The following is a 21335-nucleotide window of genomic DNA, read 5'->3' on the forward strand; positions in this document are numbered from 1 at the left end:
GGGTTAAGGAAAGTACGGTGGAAGAAAGCATACACAGTTATGGAATAATGAGAAATTAAGAGGAAGGATAACAAATATAGGTGCATAAGTATGGTATAGGAAAATGAGAACGACTTATAACAACAGTGGTATGTTAACAAGATTTAGAAATGGCTGAACTTCTCTTTGGAAGCAAGAGTTGGGGTGTGAGACGGAAAAGCTGAGCAGACCCTCCTATATGGAAGTGAAGTTGTTTGGTGTTTTTATGTTGCATGGAACCAGTATGGTTATTCAGCAACGCAACCAACGTCTTTATACGTGACTTCCGAACCACGCCGAGAGTGAACTTCTATCACCAGAAATACACATCTCTCTCACACCTCAATGGAATGCCCGAGAATCGAACTCGCGGCCACCGAGGTGGCAGGCCAATACCGTACCGATAACGCCACTGTGGAAGTGAAGTGGCGGAAATGAGCCGAGTTGAAAGGAAAACAGGTTGAAGTAGAGGTGAATTTTCCATATGTGTAGTACAATAAGAACTGTGGAGATTACCTATAAGTGGTGAAGAGCTGTGTAGATGAAAGCAAGGGTCAATTGTATTTTGGGATGTCTTCATCCTCAGTTATGTGGAAAGGGTCAAATATGGAGTGAAAATGCTGGAAAGGGAGGTTCTTGGCATCAAGCAATGTCAAGACTGCAAGCAAGATGAGGGTCAATAGTGAAGGGACTTCAACAAGCTAATGGTGACCCTTCTGTGCAAGTCTAAGGTAAGGGGCAATGGTGAAGGGTTAATGTTGACCCTTCTGTGCAAGTCCATGAAGCTTAAAAATATATTAATGAATAAAAACAAACTATTGCCTGCTATTGCCAGTGTTTACAAAATCCCATGGAATAACTGGAATGGATTTTAAGATGGGGAGACTTTCATATACATCTCACAAAATTGAATGGTGTAAACAATCATTATAAGATATGGTTCAGAGAGCAATGATTTTCATGTATATGAAGAGATAAATGGCTATACCATAAACTGAAGTGAATCTGGGCTACCCCACAAAAGGAAGGTTCTGAAATACGCCATTATCAGTAAAAATGAGAATATGAACGTGTCAGGAGGACACTGGAAATATTATTTCACATATACAAAGTATTCTTATGGCCCATTCTTAAGGAAGCATTCTAGCATATACATCCATTAGACTCGACCCAGGCTGGAACTAACAAGGATTAAAACAATGATGAATTGACCTCTCTCATCACAGGGAAAGTCTCATCACAGGGAAAGTGCCACTTATAATCCCACCAGCGTCATTATTCCACCAACTATATGTTCCTTCAGCACACAAAACTTAATCATACTAAAAAATATTAAATAATCCTTAATATAACGTTCACTATTCTGACTCTGACCAGGATTTGAATCAATGCCTTGTGAGTATGGTAGTGAGGAAACAGGGACTCATCTGTTAAGTTAACAAGAAAGATGAATGTTGATTTCAACTCTGCTGCAATACATGTTATATTCCTGCACTAAGAATCTACATTATCCCATCTCTACCATGATAACTTAAGGCTATATGCCCAAGTCGTTAACACTTAACTTTTTTCCAAGTTCTGCTATATGTATCCATGTCGACTTGAAAGATGGCACACTGGTTGTAAGGCTTGCAAACATCCATTTAGAGGCGGTGCACCCAACAAACAGCTGCCAAGGGTTGACATATCCCTTTGGAAGATGTAAATTTGTATATACCACTTTTCACATCCTCTTCATCTTTATTGTAATGGCTACAGCATATTGCATGATAGTACTAGACATCATAATAATGTTTGTTGTAGTAGTGGACATCAAAGTTGGTGTGCCTTAAGCGCATATGCACAGTGGCTATACTAGCCCCATTATTTGCATTGTACTGTGCGATCCTATTATGTAACTATATTCTACCCTAAGTAGTTACTACAAGAGTGCTTTTATCTGGGTACTGTCCACAAAGATTCAGGCAGCAGCCCAAAATTATGCTTTTGGGTAGGCCATAGTTTCATATAAATCCTAATTTTTAGCGGTGGTTATGGCCAGGAAAGGTTCAGGGAGTCCTGCTGTTTGGCAACATCTCCATCAGTGCTGATAGCATTAAAAATGTCATTCGTGTGTCTGGAACATACCTTGGGTTGGGAGGAGTATGAAGGGCTTCACTTCATGTTTCTGAACAAGACCCCACAAGGGGAGCCAATAGCAACATGGTAGAGCTACTGGAAGAGGTCACTTGTATGTAGCAAGATATAATGGTTACTTCTGTATAAACCTCGAGAAGACACCTAAGAAGTGAACCTGCTTGTGGCTGATCGCATTAGTCCCATCCCTGGCACATTTGTAAAAAACTTTTCTACATCCAGTGATGCAATGGTCAGGCTGGGGGATGTGGTCCTCAGGATATCTGTAGCTCCAACAGCACTACCACCTAGTATCCTTTTAGGATTGAAAGTTACAGGGAGGACAAGGATTAGGAAGTCTCAAAGACTTGTTAGTCCATCTGAGGAGACATCGTGCACTAACTTACCTCTAAGAGCAGGTTTTACTGTTCGTTTAAAATATCCTAATGAATTGGTCTAGCTTTCTTTCTAACTCTTCCACACTGTTGCTGTTTAAAACTTCCGGTGGCAGTTTATTCCAAGTGTCACATATCTTGTCTGTAGGGAAGTTCCCACAATGAAATGTGTTTTATCTCTTCAGTTCTAGTTTCCATCCATTATCTCTTGTCTGGTTTAGTGGTGACAAATATATCAGGTATCTGGGTAATTGTGTATGCAGGCAAAGTTGGCTAAGTAATTATGGGGCATGAGAGGATGGGGAGTGAGACTGCCAGTCTTGTGCATCTTCACAGTGCCAAACTAGTAAATTGGCCCATATTCTCCACTGGTCAAAGATAATTGGATAGGGCAACTTGCACTATTTACTAGTTTGATGATGGTGTTCAAGCTTTTCTTCAATTTTCTGGTATGGTTCTTCTTCCAGGCTGAACCTACATGGATCACAATGGAAACCATCTACTCAAGCAATGTACTCTTTCATGTTTTAGCAAAGACAACAGCAGGTTTGCCATCCTCTTTTGTTATGATATTGGAGCACTCGTGGAGCTGCAAGATGGATTTGTTTGGCAAAAGGGTAAGGCTCTTCATCCTATAGTAGTGATGTCCTGCTTCTGTGAAGAGTTCCTCCAAGGTGACCTTTCCTTGGTTTTTGGAAAAGACCAAGTCACTGATTAGGCCTCTACTGTGTGTCTGTGTGTGTGAACAAGCATTTAATTACAACGACCTCTTCAACTTCGGCTACATGGATATGCTTACCACTATAAGTCTGACTTCGAACGCACCAAGTAACCGAAATGCATTTTTACAAATCTTTCCCAGAAGAAAGCCTCTTTTGTTTATTCTGCAAACTTTACTAAGGCTTGTGTTGAACATATACTATAAAAATAGGAAGATTGTGGCTATCAAAATACATATCAAGCAAAAGCAAATCTCTTAAATTGTACCTCTGGTTTTTTTTTTTTGAGGGGGAGGGGGGGGACAGCAGGGAAGGTTACTAATTCTCCAGGTGTTAGATTATAAGTACTTATTTCCTTTATAATCCCTACCTGTCATATATATATATATGGTTCCTAGCCATGTAAAAATATCAACTCCTTAGGGCCAGCCCTAGGAGAGCTGTTAATCAGCTCGGTGGTCTGGTTAAACTAAGATATACTTAACTACATTACATTCTTATAGAATCTGTGGATAAAGCAAACATGCAGCAGAATGGTGTCAAGGCCTTATGTACAAGTCAAAGAGAAAGAAGGCATTTAATCATGCATGACCATAAGTACTGAATAACCAACTATTTTCAGTACCATGTCAGTAGACCCAACTCTTAAATCACATCCAGTCAATCTTGGGCATAACCTTCTATGGATAGAATTTACAGACTTGTAATTGTTATATACTTGTATTGAAACTGCCATTCATTTCTTTAAGAAATGCCACTTTTAACGTATGTAGTATTTAGATACACATGGTGACCTTTTGACATAGATGTCCTCCAATTTTTTTTTAATAGTTTTTATAATACAACTTGAAATCAGATGTAATATCAGAGTATTCATCCTCAAAAACATATATATTATATAAATATATATATATATATATATATTGTTTTGAAGGATGAATACCTCTTTGATTATTCCCCACTCTGATTCAAGTTTGTAGTTATAACTATTAAAAAAAATTGGAGGACATCTATGTCAAAAGGTCACCATGTGTATCTAAATACTACATACGTTAAAAGTGGCATTTCTTAAAGAAATGAATGGCAGTTTCAATACAAGTATATAACAATTACAAGTCTGTAAATTCTATCCATCGAAGGTTATGCCCAAGATTGACTGGATGTGATTTAAGAGTTGGGTCTACTGACATGGTACTGAAAATAGTTGGTTATTCAGTACTTATGGTCATGCATGATTAAATGCCTTCTTTCTCTTTGACTTGTAAATAAGGCCTTGACACCATTCTGCTGCATGTTTGCTTTATCCACAGATTCTATAAGAATGTAATGTAGTTAAGTATATCTTAGTTTAACCAGACCACCGAGCTGATTAACAGCTCTCCTAGGGCTGGCCCTAAGGAGTTGATATTTTTACATGGCTAGGAACCAATTGGTTATTTAGCAAACGGACCTACAGTTTATTGTGGGATCCGGACCACATCACATTCTATCGACAATGAACTTCTAATCAACAGAAATAAATTTCTCTGACTCTGTGTTGGCAGAGTGGGGGAAGCGAACTTGGACTGAATCTCAGGGTGCAACCATTCTGTCCTGCTCAGATACTTCCTCACTGCCCGGACCGGGCACAGGAGAAGGTCCCTGGGATCCTCAGACTTCGGCAAGGCTGGAATGGAGAATTCTATGAACTTGTCGTCTACCACTTATGGGTTCTGGGTTTTGGCCACGGAGGAGGGCACGAACCGAACAGTAAGATCTTTCCACCCCCTCGAGTGGGAAACTGAGTAGGAGAGGCCATGGAGTTCTCCCACCCTTTTGGTGGAGGCTAAGGCTAACAGGAACACCGTCTTGAGAATGAGCTCTCTGTCTGCGACGTCCTTGAGAGGCTCAAAAGGGGGCTTCATCAGGGAGTCTAGGACCCTCGCTACGTCCCAGTGTGGTACCTTCAAGGAAATGGGGGAACATGCTTGTTCAATGCCCCTAATGAGCATCGCGAGGTCCTTGGAGGTTCCCAGGTCCACTCCCCTCAGGTAGAAGACCTGGCCCAGCGCTGCTCTGACCCCCTTAAAGACTGCTATGGAAAGCCCCTTTGAGGGTAGACCAGGAACTCGGCTATGTGAGGAATCTTTGCCCATGGGGTTCTAAGCCCCATTCCTTGCACTAGGCACCGAACAACTTCCACTTGGCCTGGTAGACTGCTGTGGACGACTTCCTAAGGCACCCCGACATATGGGAGGCCACCCTCGGGGAGAAGCCTCTCTTGCTCAGGAGGAGCTCAATAGCTTCCACCTGTGAAGGGAGAGGGTGTCTAGGCCCTCGTGGTCTCGAAGTGGGGCTGCCTTAGAAGGTCCGGCCTGCGGGGAAGCTCCCAGGGGCCCCAAGACAGTCGGCTCCAGGAGGTCCGGGAACCAGTCTCTGGCCACAGGGGGGCCACTAGGGTTATTAAAGTGCCCTTGGAGGCCCAAAGTCGATTGAGGACCTGTCTGAGGATCCCAAAAGGGGGGGAACGCGTAGAGATCCAGGCCGTCCCAGGGGTGTTGAAACGCGTCCTCCGAGGCTGCTGCGGATCCGGGACCGGGGAGCAGAAGACTGGAAGCTTGGTGTTCAGGCTTGTTGCGAACAGGTCCATTGAGGGGGATCCCCACATCCTGATCAACTCGCTACCACTCAAACCTGGCCCTGCCTGCTAAGCCCGTCGGCAATCACATTCTTCTTCCCCGGGGATGAACTTCGCTTTTCCCCCACTCTAAGATGGTTTCCACCAGAGCGCACAGGTAGCATGACCGCAGGCCCCCCTGCTTCTTGATGTATGCTACTACGGTGGCGTTGTCGCACATGACCGCTACCCTTTTGTGTCTTACTTCGGTCTCGAAGGCCTGGAGGGCATTCTGGATGGGCAGTAGCTCCAACCTGTTGATGTGGAGCTCCCGCTCCTACTCCGACCACGGCCCCCCTCTCATTGCTGACTGTACTAGGTGGGCTCCTCTGCCCTCCTTTGACGCATCCGTGAACAAGAGCATCTCCGGAGAGACATCCGAGAGCGGTACCCCCTGCCAGTTGTTTAACTCGTCTGTCTATCCACCAGCGCAGAGCTTCTCTCTTGACTTTAGAGGGGGCAACTAGTTCCAGGGGGCTCTTGTCCCCCAAGGTCCATCCGTCCTTCAGGCTCCATTGGATGGGCCTAAGCTTCAGTTTGCCCTGAGGAAATAGCTTCTCCAGGGGAACGAGGTGGCCTATGAGCCTTTGCCACTCTCTTGCCAGGAGGGGAGTCCCTACCAGGAATAGTCCTGCTACTTCCCACAGGTTGGTCAGGCGCTCTTCTGACAAGAAGGCCCTGGCTCTTATCATGTCCAAGTCCATCCCCATGTATACCATCCTGGTGGTGGGCTCCAGGCAGGATTTCTCACAGTTCAGGACAATGCCCAGGCATCTGCAAAGTCCAGGAGATCGTCCCTCTGCGCCTTCAAGAGCTCCTTTGAGGAGGAAAAGAGTAACCAATCATTCAGGTACCGCAGGAGGCCCGGGCTATGAGGGGTCCTGGAGGACCATGGTCTGGGAGAGACCCCCGACGACTCCGTCGGCTCCCTACGTCTACCAGGGAGGCCCCCAACCTCCGGGAAGGTGGCTGGGACAGTGGAGGAGGAAGAGGACAGGCCTACGGGGACACCGGGGAGACCGAGCAGCGCGCTCCGCTCAGGAGCGAGACACTCTGCAGCTGGACGAAGATCCTTAGATGCCCACAGCACCGCCACCAGGGCTTCTGCAGACCACCACGCATCTAACACTTTTACAGAAACATGGAGTCGCCAGATGGCACAACCTGCTGAGGCAAAGAGACGGACTCCTTGGGCCCTGTAATGAGCGGGGGCCCGGCAATGGACTCGAGGGGACAGGGGAAAAATCCTGACAATCCGCTGGAGACTCCTGACGGGGCACTGGCAAAGAAGGGTCTCCAGGCTCACGGCTACCTCTTCTGCTGCGTGGGGCCTCCACAGAGGTCTTCTTGGAGGGAGATCTCTGTTTCTTTTCCTCTCTGTAGAGGCGAGATCCTATTGGTGTTTAGACCGCAATTCGCATTCGCCACACGTGGCCTCCCGAGAACAAGGCCGACCCCGACACTTGTTACGGGCGAAAGACAAGCACCACAAGCCCTACCCTCAGGACTGGGGCAACGCTGCTGCGAAGACTCCATACTAAAAACACACACACACACACGCAGGAAAACACTACACACAGGGAAGGGATAAACAAAGGGAAATCAGGCCGCTATCAGATGACGAGGTGGATCTTGTGACCGCTACAGCGACCAGGAAAGGACTGGTGACCGGGTCATAGGTCGTGGTCTTCGACCCCTGGGGCATGTACCTGGCTGAGGTAGGGGGAGGAATAACTAGTTGTTTCTGGTTGGTACTACATTGACATCCAAGATTCTCCTATGATAGTAGTTCAGGGTAAGTATACGGCGTCGTAACAAACGTGTTTTATATCCTGAAGTCTTTCAGGATAAAAAACTTTTAACCTTGGTGGCAGATGAACATACAGATGGCTGGACACAGAGAATGACAAGTCAACTGCGAGGCACAATGATACATCTGGTGCTGTCCTGCAAGATATCTATAGCATCAGTTCTGACTGGAGGTAATACATCAATACACCTCCCATGCCAGGCATTACTAACGAGTGTTTGTAGGATCACTTCTAACCCTTCCACTTTAACTATATTCCCGATTTACCAAATATGAGATTTGGAAACTAGACAAATGTCTAGGAAGGATTATACCAAATACTAGATTTGTGGGGAAAAAAATGTCTGGCAAGGATTTTTACCAAAATGGAGATTTGGAAGCAAAAAAGATGTCAAGGAAGGATTTTTACCAAAGACGAGATTTGGAAACAAAAACAAAAAATGTCAAGATGGATTTTCACCAAAGACGAGATTTGGACAAAAAAAATGTCTAAAAAGGTTTTTTTACCAAAGACGAGGTTTGGAAACAAAAAAGAAAACGTCTAAGATGGATTTTTACCAAAGACGAGATTTGGGAAAAAAAATTGTCTAAGAAGTTTTACTAAATACGAGATTTGGAAACTGAAAAAAAATGTAAATGAAGGATTTTTACCAAAGACGAGATTTGGAAACTAAAAATAAATGTAAAGGAAGGATTTTTACCAAGGAAGAGATTTGGAAAAACAAATTGTAAATGAAGGATTTTTACCAAAGAAAAGATTTGGAATTTTAAAAAAATGTAAATGAAGGATTTTTACCAAGGAAGAAATTTGGAATATAAAAAAAATGTAAAAGAAGATTTTTACCAAAGACGAGACTTGGAAAATGAAAAAAAAATGTAAATGAAGGATTTTTACCAAAGAAGAAATTTGGAAAGTGAAAATAAATGTAAATGAAGGATTTTTACCAAAGACGAAATTTGGAAATTGAAAAAAAAGTATATAAAGAAAAGATTTTTACCAAAGAAGAGATTTGGAAACTAAAAAAAATGTAAATGAAGGATTTTTTACCAAAGACGAGATTTGGAAATTAAAAAAAAAATGTATAAGAAGGATTTTTACCAAAGAAGAAATTTTGAAATTAAAATAAATGTAAATGAAGGATTTTTACCAAAGAAGAAATTTGGAAACTAAAAAAAAATGGTAAATGAAGGATTTTTACCAAAGACGAAAGAATTTTGGAAATTTGGAAATAAAAAAAAAATGTAAATGAAGGACTTTTACCAAAGACGAGATTTGGAAATTGGAAAAAAATGTAAATGAAGGACTTTTACCAAAGACGAGATTTGGAAACTAAAAAAAAAAAATGGTAAATGAAGGATTTTTACCAAAGAAGAAATTTGGAAACTAAAAGAAAAAAATGTAAATGAAGGATTTTTACCAAAGAAATTTGGAAAGTGAAAAAAAAAAATGTAAATGAAGGAATTTTACCAAAGACGAGATTTGGAAATTGAAAACAAAAATGTAAATGAAGGATTTTTATCAAAGATGAGATTTGGAAAGTGGAAAAAAATGTAAATGAAGGATTTTCACCAAAGAAGAAATTTGGAAACTAAAAAAAATATTGTAAATGAAGGATTTTTACCAAAGAAGAAATTTGGAAACTAAAAAAAATATGTAAATGAAGGATTTTTACCAAAGAAGAAATTTGGAAACTAAAAAAAATATTGTAAATGAAGGATTTTTACAAAGAAGAAATTTGAAACTAAAAAAAAAAAAAGTAAATGAAGGATTTTTTACCAAAAAAAAGAAATTTGGAAAAGCTAAAAAAAAATGTAAAATGAAGGATTTTTACCAAAGAAGAAATGGAAACTAAAAAAAATGTAAATGAAGGATTTACCAAAGAAAGAAATTTGGAAACTAAAAAAAATGTAAATGAAGGATTTTTACAAAAGAAGAAATTTGGAAACAAAAAAAAATGTAAATGAAGGATTTTTACAAAGAAGAAATTTGAAACCTAAAAAAAAAAAAATGTAAATGAAGGAAATTTTTACCAAAAAAAGAAATTTGGAAACTAAAAAAAATGTAAATGAAGGATTTTTACCAAAGAAGAAATTTGGAAACTAAAAAAAAATGTAAATGAAGGATTTTTACCAAAAAAGAAATTTGGAAACTAAAAAAAATGTAAATGAAGGATTTTTACCAAAGAAGAAATTTGGAAACTAAAAAAAAATGTAAATGAAGGATTTTTACCAAAGAAGAAATATTATAAGCTAAAAAAAATGTAAATGGAGGATTTTTACCAAAGAAGAAATTTGGAAACTAAAAAAAAATGTAAATGAAGGATTTTACCAAAGAGAAATATTTATAATAAAAAAAATGTAAAATGGAGGATTTTTACCAAAGAAGAAATTTGGAAACTAAAAAAAATGTAAATGAAGGAATTTTACCAAAGATGAGATTTGGAAATTGAATAAAAAAAATGTAAATGAACGATTTTTACCAAAGACGAGATTTGGAAATTAAAAAAATTTGTAAATGAAGGATTTTTTACCCAAAGATGAGACGGAAATATTGTATTTGAGGAAATTTTTACCAAAGACGAGATTTGGAAATTGAAAAAAAAATGTAAATAAAGGATATTTACCAAAGTAGAGATTTGGAAATTGCAAAAAAAAATGTAAATGAAGGATTTTTACCAAAGACGAGATTTGGAAATTGAAAAAAAAATGTAAATGAAGGATATTTACCAAAGACGAGATTTGGAAAAAAAATGTAAAAGAAGGACTTTTACCAAAGACGAGATTTGGAAATAAAAAGAAAATATAAAAGGAGGATTTGTACCAAAGACGAGAGATTTGAAACTAAAATAAAAAAAAAAAATGTAAATGAAGGATATTTACCAAAGACGAGATTTGGAAAAAAAATGTAAAAGAAGGACTTTTACCAAAGACGAGATTTGGAAATTGAAAAAAATTGTAAATGAAGGATTTTTACCAAAGACGAGATTTGGAAATAAAAAAAATATAAAGGGAGGATTTTTACCAGACGAAATTTGAAAACTAAAATAAAAAAAAATGTAAATGAAGGCTTTTTACCAAAGACGAGATTTCAACCTGCTCGCTAGTGCTGAATCTTGGTCGTATTTTCAACTGTTCGACATTGAATGACAGCACACAGCATGAAATTCAATATTGATCAACTGTCACAATGTTATTTAATCTGAATACATGCTTCAAGCGTTCACCTTGCCCGTGGAATCTTATCTGTATGTATGTCTATGCGTCCGTCTAATATGTCTACATGCACGTGTATGTGTATGTAAGTACGTATAATGTATACTATATATGTGTGTCTGTAGCGTAACCACACTTTAATAATGTATAAACAAACTACAAAAGTATATTTACATAAACGTTATCTAAATTACTAACGCCCTGAAAAGGAACTAACAACTTACAAAACATTATAGAAAAAAAATAATAAAATACCAGACAATGCACAAAATGAAACTATAGTAACATGTCACAAGTCATGTCTGTCGGAGTCCTGCCTAATTATTTTTGTTGTTAACCCTTGGCTCTATTCTGGCTATGGGCTTTGACTGAATTATTCCAAGGCCTGTACTCTCTCTCTCTCTCTCTCTCTCTCTCTCTCTCTCTCTCTCTCTCTCTCTCTTAGCAAGTGTGATGTGATCAATGTGAGTAAAAATCCGAGCTGGTAGAGATCAACCTAAAATGTTTGGTAGACTACGCTAAAAAAAAAGAAAAAAAAAAACATGGTTGATGGGCTTATGTACAAGTGTGGTAAATGTGAATAAAAATATATAAGCAGGTAAACTATCACCTTAAAATTACTAGATTGCTACAATTAGTAAAAACCATTTCTGCAGAGCTTGGAGAGCATTAATATAATTCACCCCGTACAGTTACGACTAGAAGTGAAGGTATAGTATATATATATTTTTGTCTCACCTTTAGACCGACTTCTATCTCTCCTGTCGGTGATCTCCTCGTACACATGCGCCACATTCTGCACACTTATCAGTTCGGAGAGCAGCATTTTGAAGAATTTCGGCTCACAGTTCCACCTTCGAAGCTTAGCTGTCTATCAGTCAATTACGAATAACTTCGGCTGTCTATCAGTCAATTACGAATAACTTCGGCTGTCTATCAGTCAATTACGAGTAACCTCAGCTGTCTATCAATCAAGCACAAGTAACTTTAGCAGTCTATCAATCAATTAGAGTAACCTCAGCTGTCTATCGAGGAGGATAACGTAGGCTTTTGGGCAAATTCGGGACTTGGTTCCTTCTTCCCCAAGTCGTAAAGCACGAGAGGGCGGAAAAGAGAGAGAGATATAAAGGCTAAATGGATGATGGTGACGATAAAGTAAAAGGTTATTCTACTTTCTCTTCGAAAGATTGCTTTCACTGGCTAAGAGGGGCAGCCAGCCAGCTTTTCATGAATGGTCCTACAGCGGGTTACAGACCACAACCTATTGTGATGATGGATGCAACCTGCAGACGTCGAGGAGGAGGAGGAGGAGGAGGAAAATGGAAGTAGAGAGAGAGAGAGAGAGAGAGAGAGAGAGAGAGAGAGAGAGAGAGAGAGAGTGGAGGTGTGGGGGGCGGGGGATGGATGGACAGGGGGGAAGGATGGGCTGGGGGCAAGAGGAGGAGGGCTGCTGCTATACCAAGTTTCACTGGGACCAGCAGAACCTTAGCGGGAGGTACACCCCAAACTAGTTAAGAAGTTCGCCCCGTAACAATAGCTGAAACCCACGCTCCGAATACTGCCTCCCGGCGGCGACACAACCAACCAAGCACTATTAAAACCATTACACGAACGTGAGATGATGCTTCGGGGATTTCTCCAGATAAAAAACGATGATGATGATGATGATACTCGGCAAATCCTCTGGATGAAGTCCACGTAAACAAACATTTACAGCAAAATCACCACCACTGGACGATATATGGCTGCGCACTCTCGGTCTACTAGAGTACGAAACACTCTCCTCCTCTCGAGTTTTATTTTGTGCGAGGAATTCTTTGCTTCCTTCGCTTCACTACAAGTTTCTGTTTTACAATCAGCGGACGTTACCGACCGACAGACACAGCAGACGGGGCGAGGAGAGAGAAAAAGTGTGTGTGTGAGAGTGAGAGAGAGAGAGAGCGAGCGCGAGCTATCACCACCACACGTCCTAATGGCACGATCGCACCACACCGACTAGACGCACTGGCGAAGCGTTCTCACAAAAAATCAGGGTAGGTGGTAGTAGAGGCAAGAGGGGCCACTTCCACTTGGGATCGTTTGGTCAACGCTACATATCGGTCAGCGCCAGCGAAGAAAATGCCCTGACCTTCTCGGGCGAGACATTATGACACAAGGCCTCAACGCCGGGGCATGAACGAACCTCCGCCATCCATCCAGCCACCAAACCATCCGAAAAACCCCTTTCCAGCATACCCACAACTGCTAACGCATATTACTGTTACTTCTGCTATTACTAATACTCCTCCTCCTCCTCCTACTACTACTACTACTCTTACTCCACCCACCTCCCCCCTCCTCCTACAACCACCTCACATAATACCTACTTTTCTACCAGGTGCTCTGCCTCTTTCTCCTCCTCCTCCCTTCATTATGAGCACAGTTGCAAATCACTCGGATACTGGAACCGTCCCTTTAACGATTGAGTACTATCCTTTCACAGGTGACTGCATCAAAACCCACTAACTACTCCCTCAGTCACACAATAAATGGGCAATTGATGAGCGGCATTACTAATATGGCACGGACGAGACAGGGAAGAAAGGGAAGGAAATAATAACAAAGTTCAAGCAAGGCAGACGGGAATGAGAGGAGAAACAGCTCGGTGCAAACAATAATAATCATATTTGTGCCACTGCAAGATGTTTACGAAGACTGTGTGTGTGTGTGTGTGTGCGTGTGTGAAGATAAAAAAAGGCCCATAACTACAATATATATACACGTTACAACCATATATTTCCGCCACTTCTATCTACATCCATGTTCTCAAGGATACAGAATCATCCAACATAGTACTATATGGTTGCAACGTGTATATTGATAGTGTTTTCAAGGGTCTTTTTGGCCATACAGTGATAGACATTCCTCTAATAATACAATATATTGTGTGTGTGTGTGTGTGTGTGTGTGTGTGTGTGTGTGTGTGTGTGTGTGTGTGTAATTCCATCTGGGGGATGGGGATACTAAAAGGAAACTAGAGTAATAAAATCTTCCGTAAAGAAAGATCGTTGTTGGCCTGGAATTATCTCCAGAAATAGCTTTCGTGTGTCTAAGATAAAGTTACCTAGGATTCTGAGAATAAACCTTCTAAGTTAATTAAATCACTTGTAGATGCGATGTATGGTATTGGAAACAATAGACCGTTCCCGTGGAACACTATCCAACGTTACTATCTACGCTAATTGATGGTACTAGTACTGGCTGCCCCCAGGTTTCCCAGACACACCAGTTTTACCACAGACGCTGTCCTTCCTGTCTTACCTACGTCTACGAAAGACGGGCTGGACCCTGGATAGCTCCTGTAGAAAGTTTCTACATTTCAAATATAGTTTGGAAGACTTCAATAGTGAAATGAAGTTGAATTGAAACACCATGGGGTGGGGTGTTTTCAGCTTAAACAGGAGCGTTTCAATCTATGGTCCATTTCGCTTTCTGAAAACGTTTCGGTAGCGTTTCCGAAGGGACACCCAAGCAAACGCCTTTGTGCTTTTTTTTTTTCTGGTCAGTGTTTTGAACGTATACTTCACCGGTTCAGGCACCGGAACCTTAACGGAACAGCAGTCGCTTTGCCCACTTGAACTTTCCTGCGTCTCTCTCTCTCTCTCTCTCTCTCTCTCTCTCTCTCTCTCTCTCACCGATTCCCCAGCCACCGAACTCAGTTCTTGGAGAAAGGTATGGTAGACCTCAAAAGCATTAAAAATCCACTTACACTTCTCACACACACGCACACACACACACACACACACACACACACACACACACACACATATATATATATATATATATATATATATATATATATATATAATGATTGGTAAAAATGTTCTGTTACAACAGACTTCCATCTAATAAAAGGAGCCCATATAAACTCCAGAATATTGACAGTAAGTACTTACTCTCTTTATTTTGGCGTTTCGATGGGCTCCTTTTATTTTATATATATATATATATATATATATATATATATATATATATATATATATATATATATATATATATATATATATATATATACAATCACAGTAGATGCACCTGACTTCATTAAATAAGCGAATACCACAGAAAAATGATTGGCAGAAATCCAAGCGCTTTCATCTATATATATATATATATATATATATATATATATATATATATATATATATATATATATATATGTATGTATATATATATATATATACACCTGTCCTTTTCCTTTACTGGGTGTAGGTCCTGACCAGTTTCGACTTGATTTCTAGGCCATTGAAGAAAACTTAGAGATAAGAGTTGTCCAGCTTTCTTTCTAACATGACCAAACCATCTTAAAACAACCTGACCCATTCTTTACCTTACACTAAACTTTTTACTATTTCTAAGTGTCTCACAATTCTCACCCATTCGAAACTACTACTACCAAATACACTAAACAAACAGTTCATTCCAATAACTTCAAAAACTTTTTTATTTGCTTTCAACATCCACATCCTATATTCATACACTCTAATCTTGGCTTCCACAAACTCCAAGTGTCTCGCCAACCTCCGTATAAGACGCCCTCCTTCCCTTCCTTCCTGCCTTTCTTGCTTTGCTCGCTCTGTGAGCACCATCTTTCATCCTGCCAAAACCCACCACATTTACCCCCAAGCACCTAAATGAATCAACGGCTTTCGTTCTTGATATTGCTCTATCGTCCTGGTTTTCATTTACCACAATGACCTTACTCTCCCTCACACAATTACTCTCAAGTTCCTCCTTGCAGGCACTTTCAAATTCCTTGGCTTGTTTCTCTACTTCTCTAAATGAACCCCAATCAGCACTGTGGTACTATCTGCAAAACCAGTCATTCCATAACTCCATTCACAACTTCATTTCTTGTTCTTTAGTTTTGCTCATGTGCTTTCTGTCACTTTCACTGACTTGCTGAACAACCAGGGAGGCATCATATAACACAAGTGTCACAGACACCATCTACAACAAACTAGTTACTGTTCCATCTACATATCGTTAAATGTGTTTTGCTTACATCTAAATCTTTAATATTTCTCAGCAACTTATTTTTTATACAAAATCATCATCACCCTTCACTGTCAGTCTACCTCTAACTCCTATCAAGTTTCTTCTAGGCCCATGTGTGACACACAGCTTTTTAATCTTAACTTCTAACGTTTCATAGCAAACATTTGATCCACTCACACACACACACTTTTCTGCCCAAGTCAACATGTTCCTCCCCTATTAATCCTTCTACCATCAGTTTCCCATATCAGTCAAAATCCTTCTATACTCATTCCCTGACTGACTAAGTTATATTAGGCTCCTACATTCTCAAGGTTGCTTCTGTCAACTTTACCTTCATATAATGGAACAGAGTTCCTCTCATCCATTTTTTCTGAGGATGTTCCTCATCCATGTGAGTGGGAATAGCATACTAGAAGGGGCTAGGGTGAAAAACAACAAGGTGGAAAGAGTTTATGGGGCACTGAGTTATCACAGAAAGTGTTTACAGGTACAAGTGCACTTGAGAGGTAAAAGAAAATGCTGCAAGTCCAGTTGCACGAACAAATAGATCGTGTACAGTTCTAGAAGAGGATGGATATCATCATATCTTGTCGCGCCACTACTGGATCCATTGTTTGGCCGCTTCATTGGTGTTCAAGAGGTCTTGATCTGTGCAGGTGGGTCCCAGTTCACATTCACGAAGGATGTGTTGCATTGTTTATACTGTATAGCCACACTGGCACTCACTAATGGGTGAGAGTCCCCATTTATAGGTGTTGCTTCCAGTATTACCCACTCTGGTCCGTGCTCTATTTAATGTTACCCAGTCTTTTCTTGAGAGGTTTGTTCCACTTGGAAGTCGTTCATTTGGGCTCTGGATGGGAGCATTTGATGGCTAGTAGTCCCATTCTCTCCACTTTTCGAGGCTATGTTGGGCTGACTGTTCAGGATGGATATGGTCTCAAGTAATAAAAACAGTGTGCTGAATCCAAACAAGGGCTTTAGGTACGAACAAAAGTTATAATGAAGATCTGAATGTGGAGAAAAAGGTTAATGCGCAAATGGAGTGATGCTGTCTGAAAAGAACACAGGCTAGTGTTGATGAACTAAATATTTTGAAGCACCACTGAAGATGAAGGAGAGAAAACGGGTCAATCTCAGCAAAGGTAATGCAAGAGTGGGAAGGGTTGGTGTGTATTCAAGAATGGCTGTGGAAGATACTGCTGATGTTGCAAGAGAGCATTGAACAGGTTGAAGTCTAGGAAGAAACTAAGATTTATAGAATTATGAGTGAGATGCAAGTTTTGATCCTGTGGCAGGGGTGTAAGAATACTACCACCATAGGTCCTGCGTGTCTTAAAAGGCGACTATATAATGACAGCTGCCGCCTCGCAGTCTCACCTTTTTGTGAAAGGCTAGGCCCACTGCCAGTAGCTGTGAAACTGCTGCCTTGCAGTCATACTTTTTTTTTATAAAAATGCCAGGCCCACCGCCAATAACTGTGGAAACTGCTGCCTTGAAATCGTACTTTTTAGTAAAACGCTAGCCCACTGGCAAAAACTGTGGTTGATGACAGCAAGGGCATACAGTCGTAAAAACCCCTTTTGCCAAACAATAAGCCATGCCTGATGATGCCTTTGATAGAAGGCAGTGGAGAAGGCGCATCAGGCAACCGACCCTTCAATGTAGGGATAACGGTGGAAAAAAAGAAGGGTGAGATGCAATTTTAGAGAGTAAATATAAGACTGACATCTGACCATGGTTTGTAAAGTATGTTAAGCAGAGGGAAAGTCTCCATAGAAATGGGTGAAACAGGTAACCATTCCTTTACAAGACATGAAATGTAAAGGTGATAAGAGTGAGAATTACAAAATGACAAGGAGGCGAGAGAAAAAATTACAGAAACACAAAGACATTAAGTATAATTGAGAAAGATTTTACCATGTGTAAGGCAGAAAACAGGACTAATGAGAAAAGAGCTGTGAGAGTTTAGATAAAGTGAAAGAGCTGCGTTTGAGAGTAAAAGAATTGGTTTTATATAGCACGCAAGTGCTTAAAGCAACCTGATACAGCTGTACTGAACGCCACAGAATAGAATTGGCTTTGGGGGCCGGGGTGGGGGGGGGGGGGGTGGGGGGGGGGGGGGGGGGGGTGGGGGGGGGGGGGGGGGGGGGACTTGAAAGATTATTTGATGGAAATGAGAGTAGCCCGTTTGGCATAAAAATGGGCCCAAGACAAAGATGCAGAAAGATATCATGACTTTTTAAGATTTTTACAAATTGCATAGTTAGAAAATCAGAAAGGAGGTGGATGAGAGAGAGAGAGAAAAGTGGTTGTAAATGGAATTTTGAAACTGCTAATGATAAAATGTTAGTTAGGTATGGACTACGGAATAAATGGAAGTGGCTGACTTCCACAGGCATTTCATGGCACCTTCACCACAGAAACAAATACTATGACGTTGTGAGGATTTCCTCCAACCCAGCTCACGTCAAATGTATCTGAATTCGACGGTTTCATTCATGCACATCCTCTTGTGGGTTCGAACCACGAGAGGACGATATTATTTATCAACTAAAAAATTCCCGTTCGGTTTACATATATGAAAATATATCAGTTCAGAAGTAGAGCGAATTAGATACTAAAGGACATTTGTAGCTCGAATAATTGATATGAATCACGTTGTTGTGATAATTATTCACATATATACATACATATATATATATATATATATATATATATATATATATATATATATATATATATATATATATATAGTGTTTGTGTGTAATAGCCACTGCAGGTTACCCTGACAAACCACGAGGCACAAGGCACGAATCCTGCCACGGGCATCATAACTTTTCACTTGTTTCTTCATTTGGGTCTTAGGGTTTATAGAACACACTGCATCTGATGAAAAATTAACCACCACTCTCTACTAATTATACACTTTCGTTTTCTACTGATCGAGTGCAATCAATGTCCCTACCGTCTTCTCTGCTCTGTTCTCTCTGATTGTCACTTCAGGATATTCTAACATTATTTGCAATGGAAAAGTAAATCCACAATAGTATGTCTATGTCTTGTTTGATTTTGTTATTTAAAGATTGACAAGGAGGACCGTGCAGGTCATCAAAAGTTTTCTGCTTTGTATTTTAAATAACAAAATCAAACAGACATTGTGGATTTACTTTTCCATTTTATTGATTCATGTGATTATGAGTTTTCTTTGGATTATTTGCAATAATAATCCACATGTCAAAATACCTATTACATTCTCACAGTTATCATCAAAACACCTCATTTTCCAACTCTATCAAAAGACCAGAGAGTATCTCAAAGAAGAACTTGACATGTTTAAGTCAAATGTCGACATCTCCAATAAACGGAGGTGTCTGATTAATGTGGCGAATTCCAGGAGAGAATCATACAGTCAACAGGAAGTGATTGCGGTTTGAGGGCGGTGTGAAGGGCGAATAAAAACAGTCAGGGGAGGGAATGAGGAAGTGAGAACTTTGGTGGAAGAAGAAGAAGAAGAAAAAAAGGATTATTTACATGAAGTTACAAGAAATGGGTATAAGTGTTGATGGACAATAACGTCAACAGGAGAAAGAAAAGATGGGAAATGCAAATGAAAAAAAATGGGGTAGGGGATGAGCTGTTTCAGGAAAGATAAACCAGAACGAAAGGTTTATGGATAAATGGGTCTCAGAATAAAATGACAGTAAAGAGACGCTCTCTGGAGAAAGTTCAGTCCTGGGCCAATGTCATCTGGATGTTGAGGAATTGCCGAGTGTAGAAGATAGAAAAAGCTCACGAGAGTTGAAGGGGTTAATGGCATCTCAAGTAAGATGCTGCTGTACACTGGTAAAATTGTGACCGAGTGGCTGGCTGACCAGTATGTGTAAGGTATGACAGGATGAAGGAAAGTTTCTAAAGAAATATGAGGGAGGAATATAATAGTTTCTAACACAATTTTGTCTATTTATTAATTTATTTTTTCTTCTTCAATAAGAGAGATCTCTTCTTCCTGTATATCCCATTACCTCCTCTGATTTCTTCTCATTGAACACCATATCCCTTGGAAGCCTGAATATCAGGTCAATGGCACCTTTGGTGGGCTTGTTTCTTATGAATAGGGTTATTCTTCCGAATAATAATAATAAAAAATATGGAGTCATATTGCTGCTTAACACAGCATGAGAGGTGTATGGTAATATAAGGTTTTATATGAAAAAGTACGGAAGATGACAGACAGGGGAAGAACAGTGTTAGTTAACACAAGGAAAAAGAGTGTATGCATCAAATGCATGTTGAAACAGATACAAGAGAATTTGAAAGTAAGAGGGAAAACATGACCTGGAACAATACGCATCAATTTGGAGAAACCTGGAAGCTGGAAAAATACGAGTCAAATTGGAGAAACTGGAAGCTGGAACAATACAAGTCAATTTGGAGAAACCTGGAAGCTGGAACAATACGCGTCCATTTGGAGAAACCTGGAAGCTTTAGCAATACGCGTCAATTTGGAGAAACTTGGAAGCTGGAACAATACGCGTCCATTTGGAGAAACCTTGAAGCAGATGCAATACGCGTCCATTTGGAAAAACCTGGAAGCTGGAACAATAAGCATCCATTTGGAGAAACCTGGAAGCTGGAACAATACGCATCAATTTGCAGAAACCTGGAAGCTGGAACAATACGCGTCAATTTGAGAGTGTAAAATGATAAAGAGGAGAGTACTAGACCAGGTGCAGCACAGAAGATAGTAAGTGCGGATGCTGAATGCAAATGAAAACACTTGGAAACTGTAGAGTTGCAGGGCTTAATTCTTTATGTGTATATATATATATATATATATATATATATATATATATATATATATATATATATATATATATATGTGTGTGTGTGTGTGTGTGTGTGTGTGTGTGTGTATGAATAACAGGAATTTTAAGTATCATGAGATGTTGAGATATATGTATAAAAGTGGTTACAGGGCTAGCATAGGTTGGAAGGAACCTTGCATCGGAGGTACTTCATTCAAGGGAGGAAAGAGGTACTGGAAGGGGCATGTAAATAGTTTACTCAAAATCATTCAACCTCACTGCCTAATTTTTCTTGGTCCTGAACTCTGAGTTCTCAAGTCGCAACTAAGTATCCATCAAGGTGAAAACCTAATTTGGTTTCCACGCTCAACAATCTCGTTTTCCTTTTGCGTGCAAAGCCTTAATATTCGTACTGCCCCGCCAGAACCAGCAAAAACAAACAGCTGGACAAAAAGGACTGTGACTAAGAGTGTACGTGTACAACTTGTTCGGCAGCAGTTTCTGAAATAGCAGCATACTATTCTCCCAACTTTATTATTCCGTTTATCAAATCTGCGTGCAAAT

General features: G+C 40.2%; 1 protein-coding gene across 2 annotated transcripts in view; it reads right to left on the reverse strand.

The window, feature by feature from the left end:
- LOC135207198 (protein limb expression 1 homolog) overlaps positions 1 to 21335 on the reverse strand; it is a 242803-nt gene that overhangs the window by 58381 nt on the left and 163087 nt on the right. Inside the window, exon 1 of one of the 2 annotated variants that reach the window (XM_064238769.1) lies at positions 11665 to 12929. The exons of the other annotated variant lie outside the window; for it this stretch is intronic. Coding sequence (XP_064094839.1) covers positions 11665 to 11752 — 88 coding nt within the window. The 5' untranslated portion in view covers positions 11753 to 12929. Of the gene's footprint in view, positions 1 to 11664; positions 12930 to 21335 lie in introns of those variants that run through there. 2 annotated transcript variants of the gene reach the window in all.

The sequence above is a fragment of the Macrobrachium nipponense genome, chromosome 32 (assembly GCF_015104395.2).
Source record: "Macrobrachium nipponense isolate FS-2020 chromosome 32, ASM1510439v2, whole genome shotgun sequence".
In the NCBI taxonomy this organism is placed as follows: Eukaryota; Metazoa; Arthropoda; class Malacostraca; order Decapoda; family Palaemonidae; genus Macrobrachium; species Macrobrachium nipponense.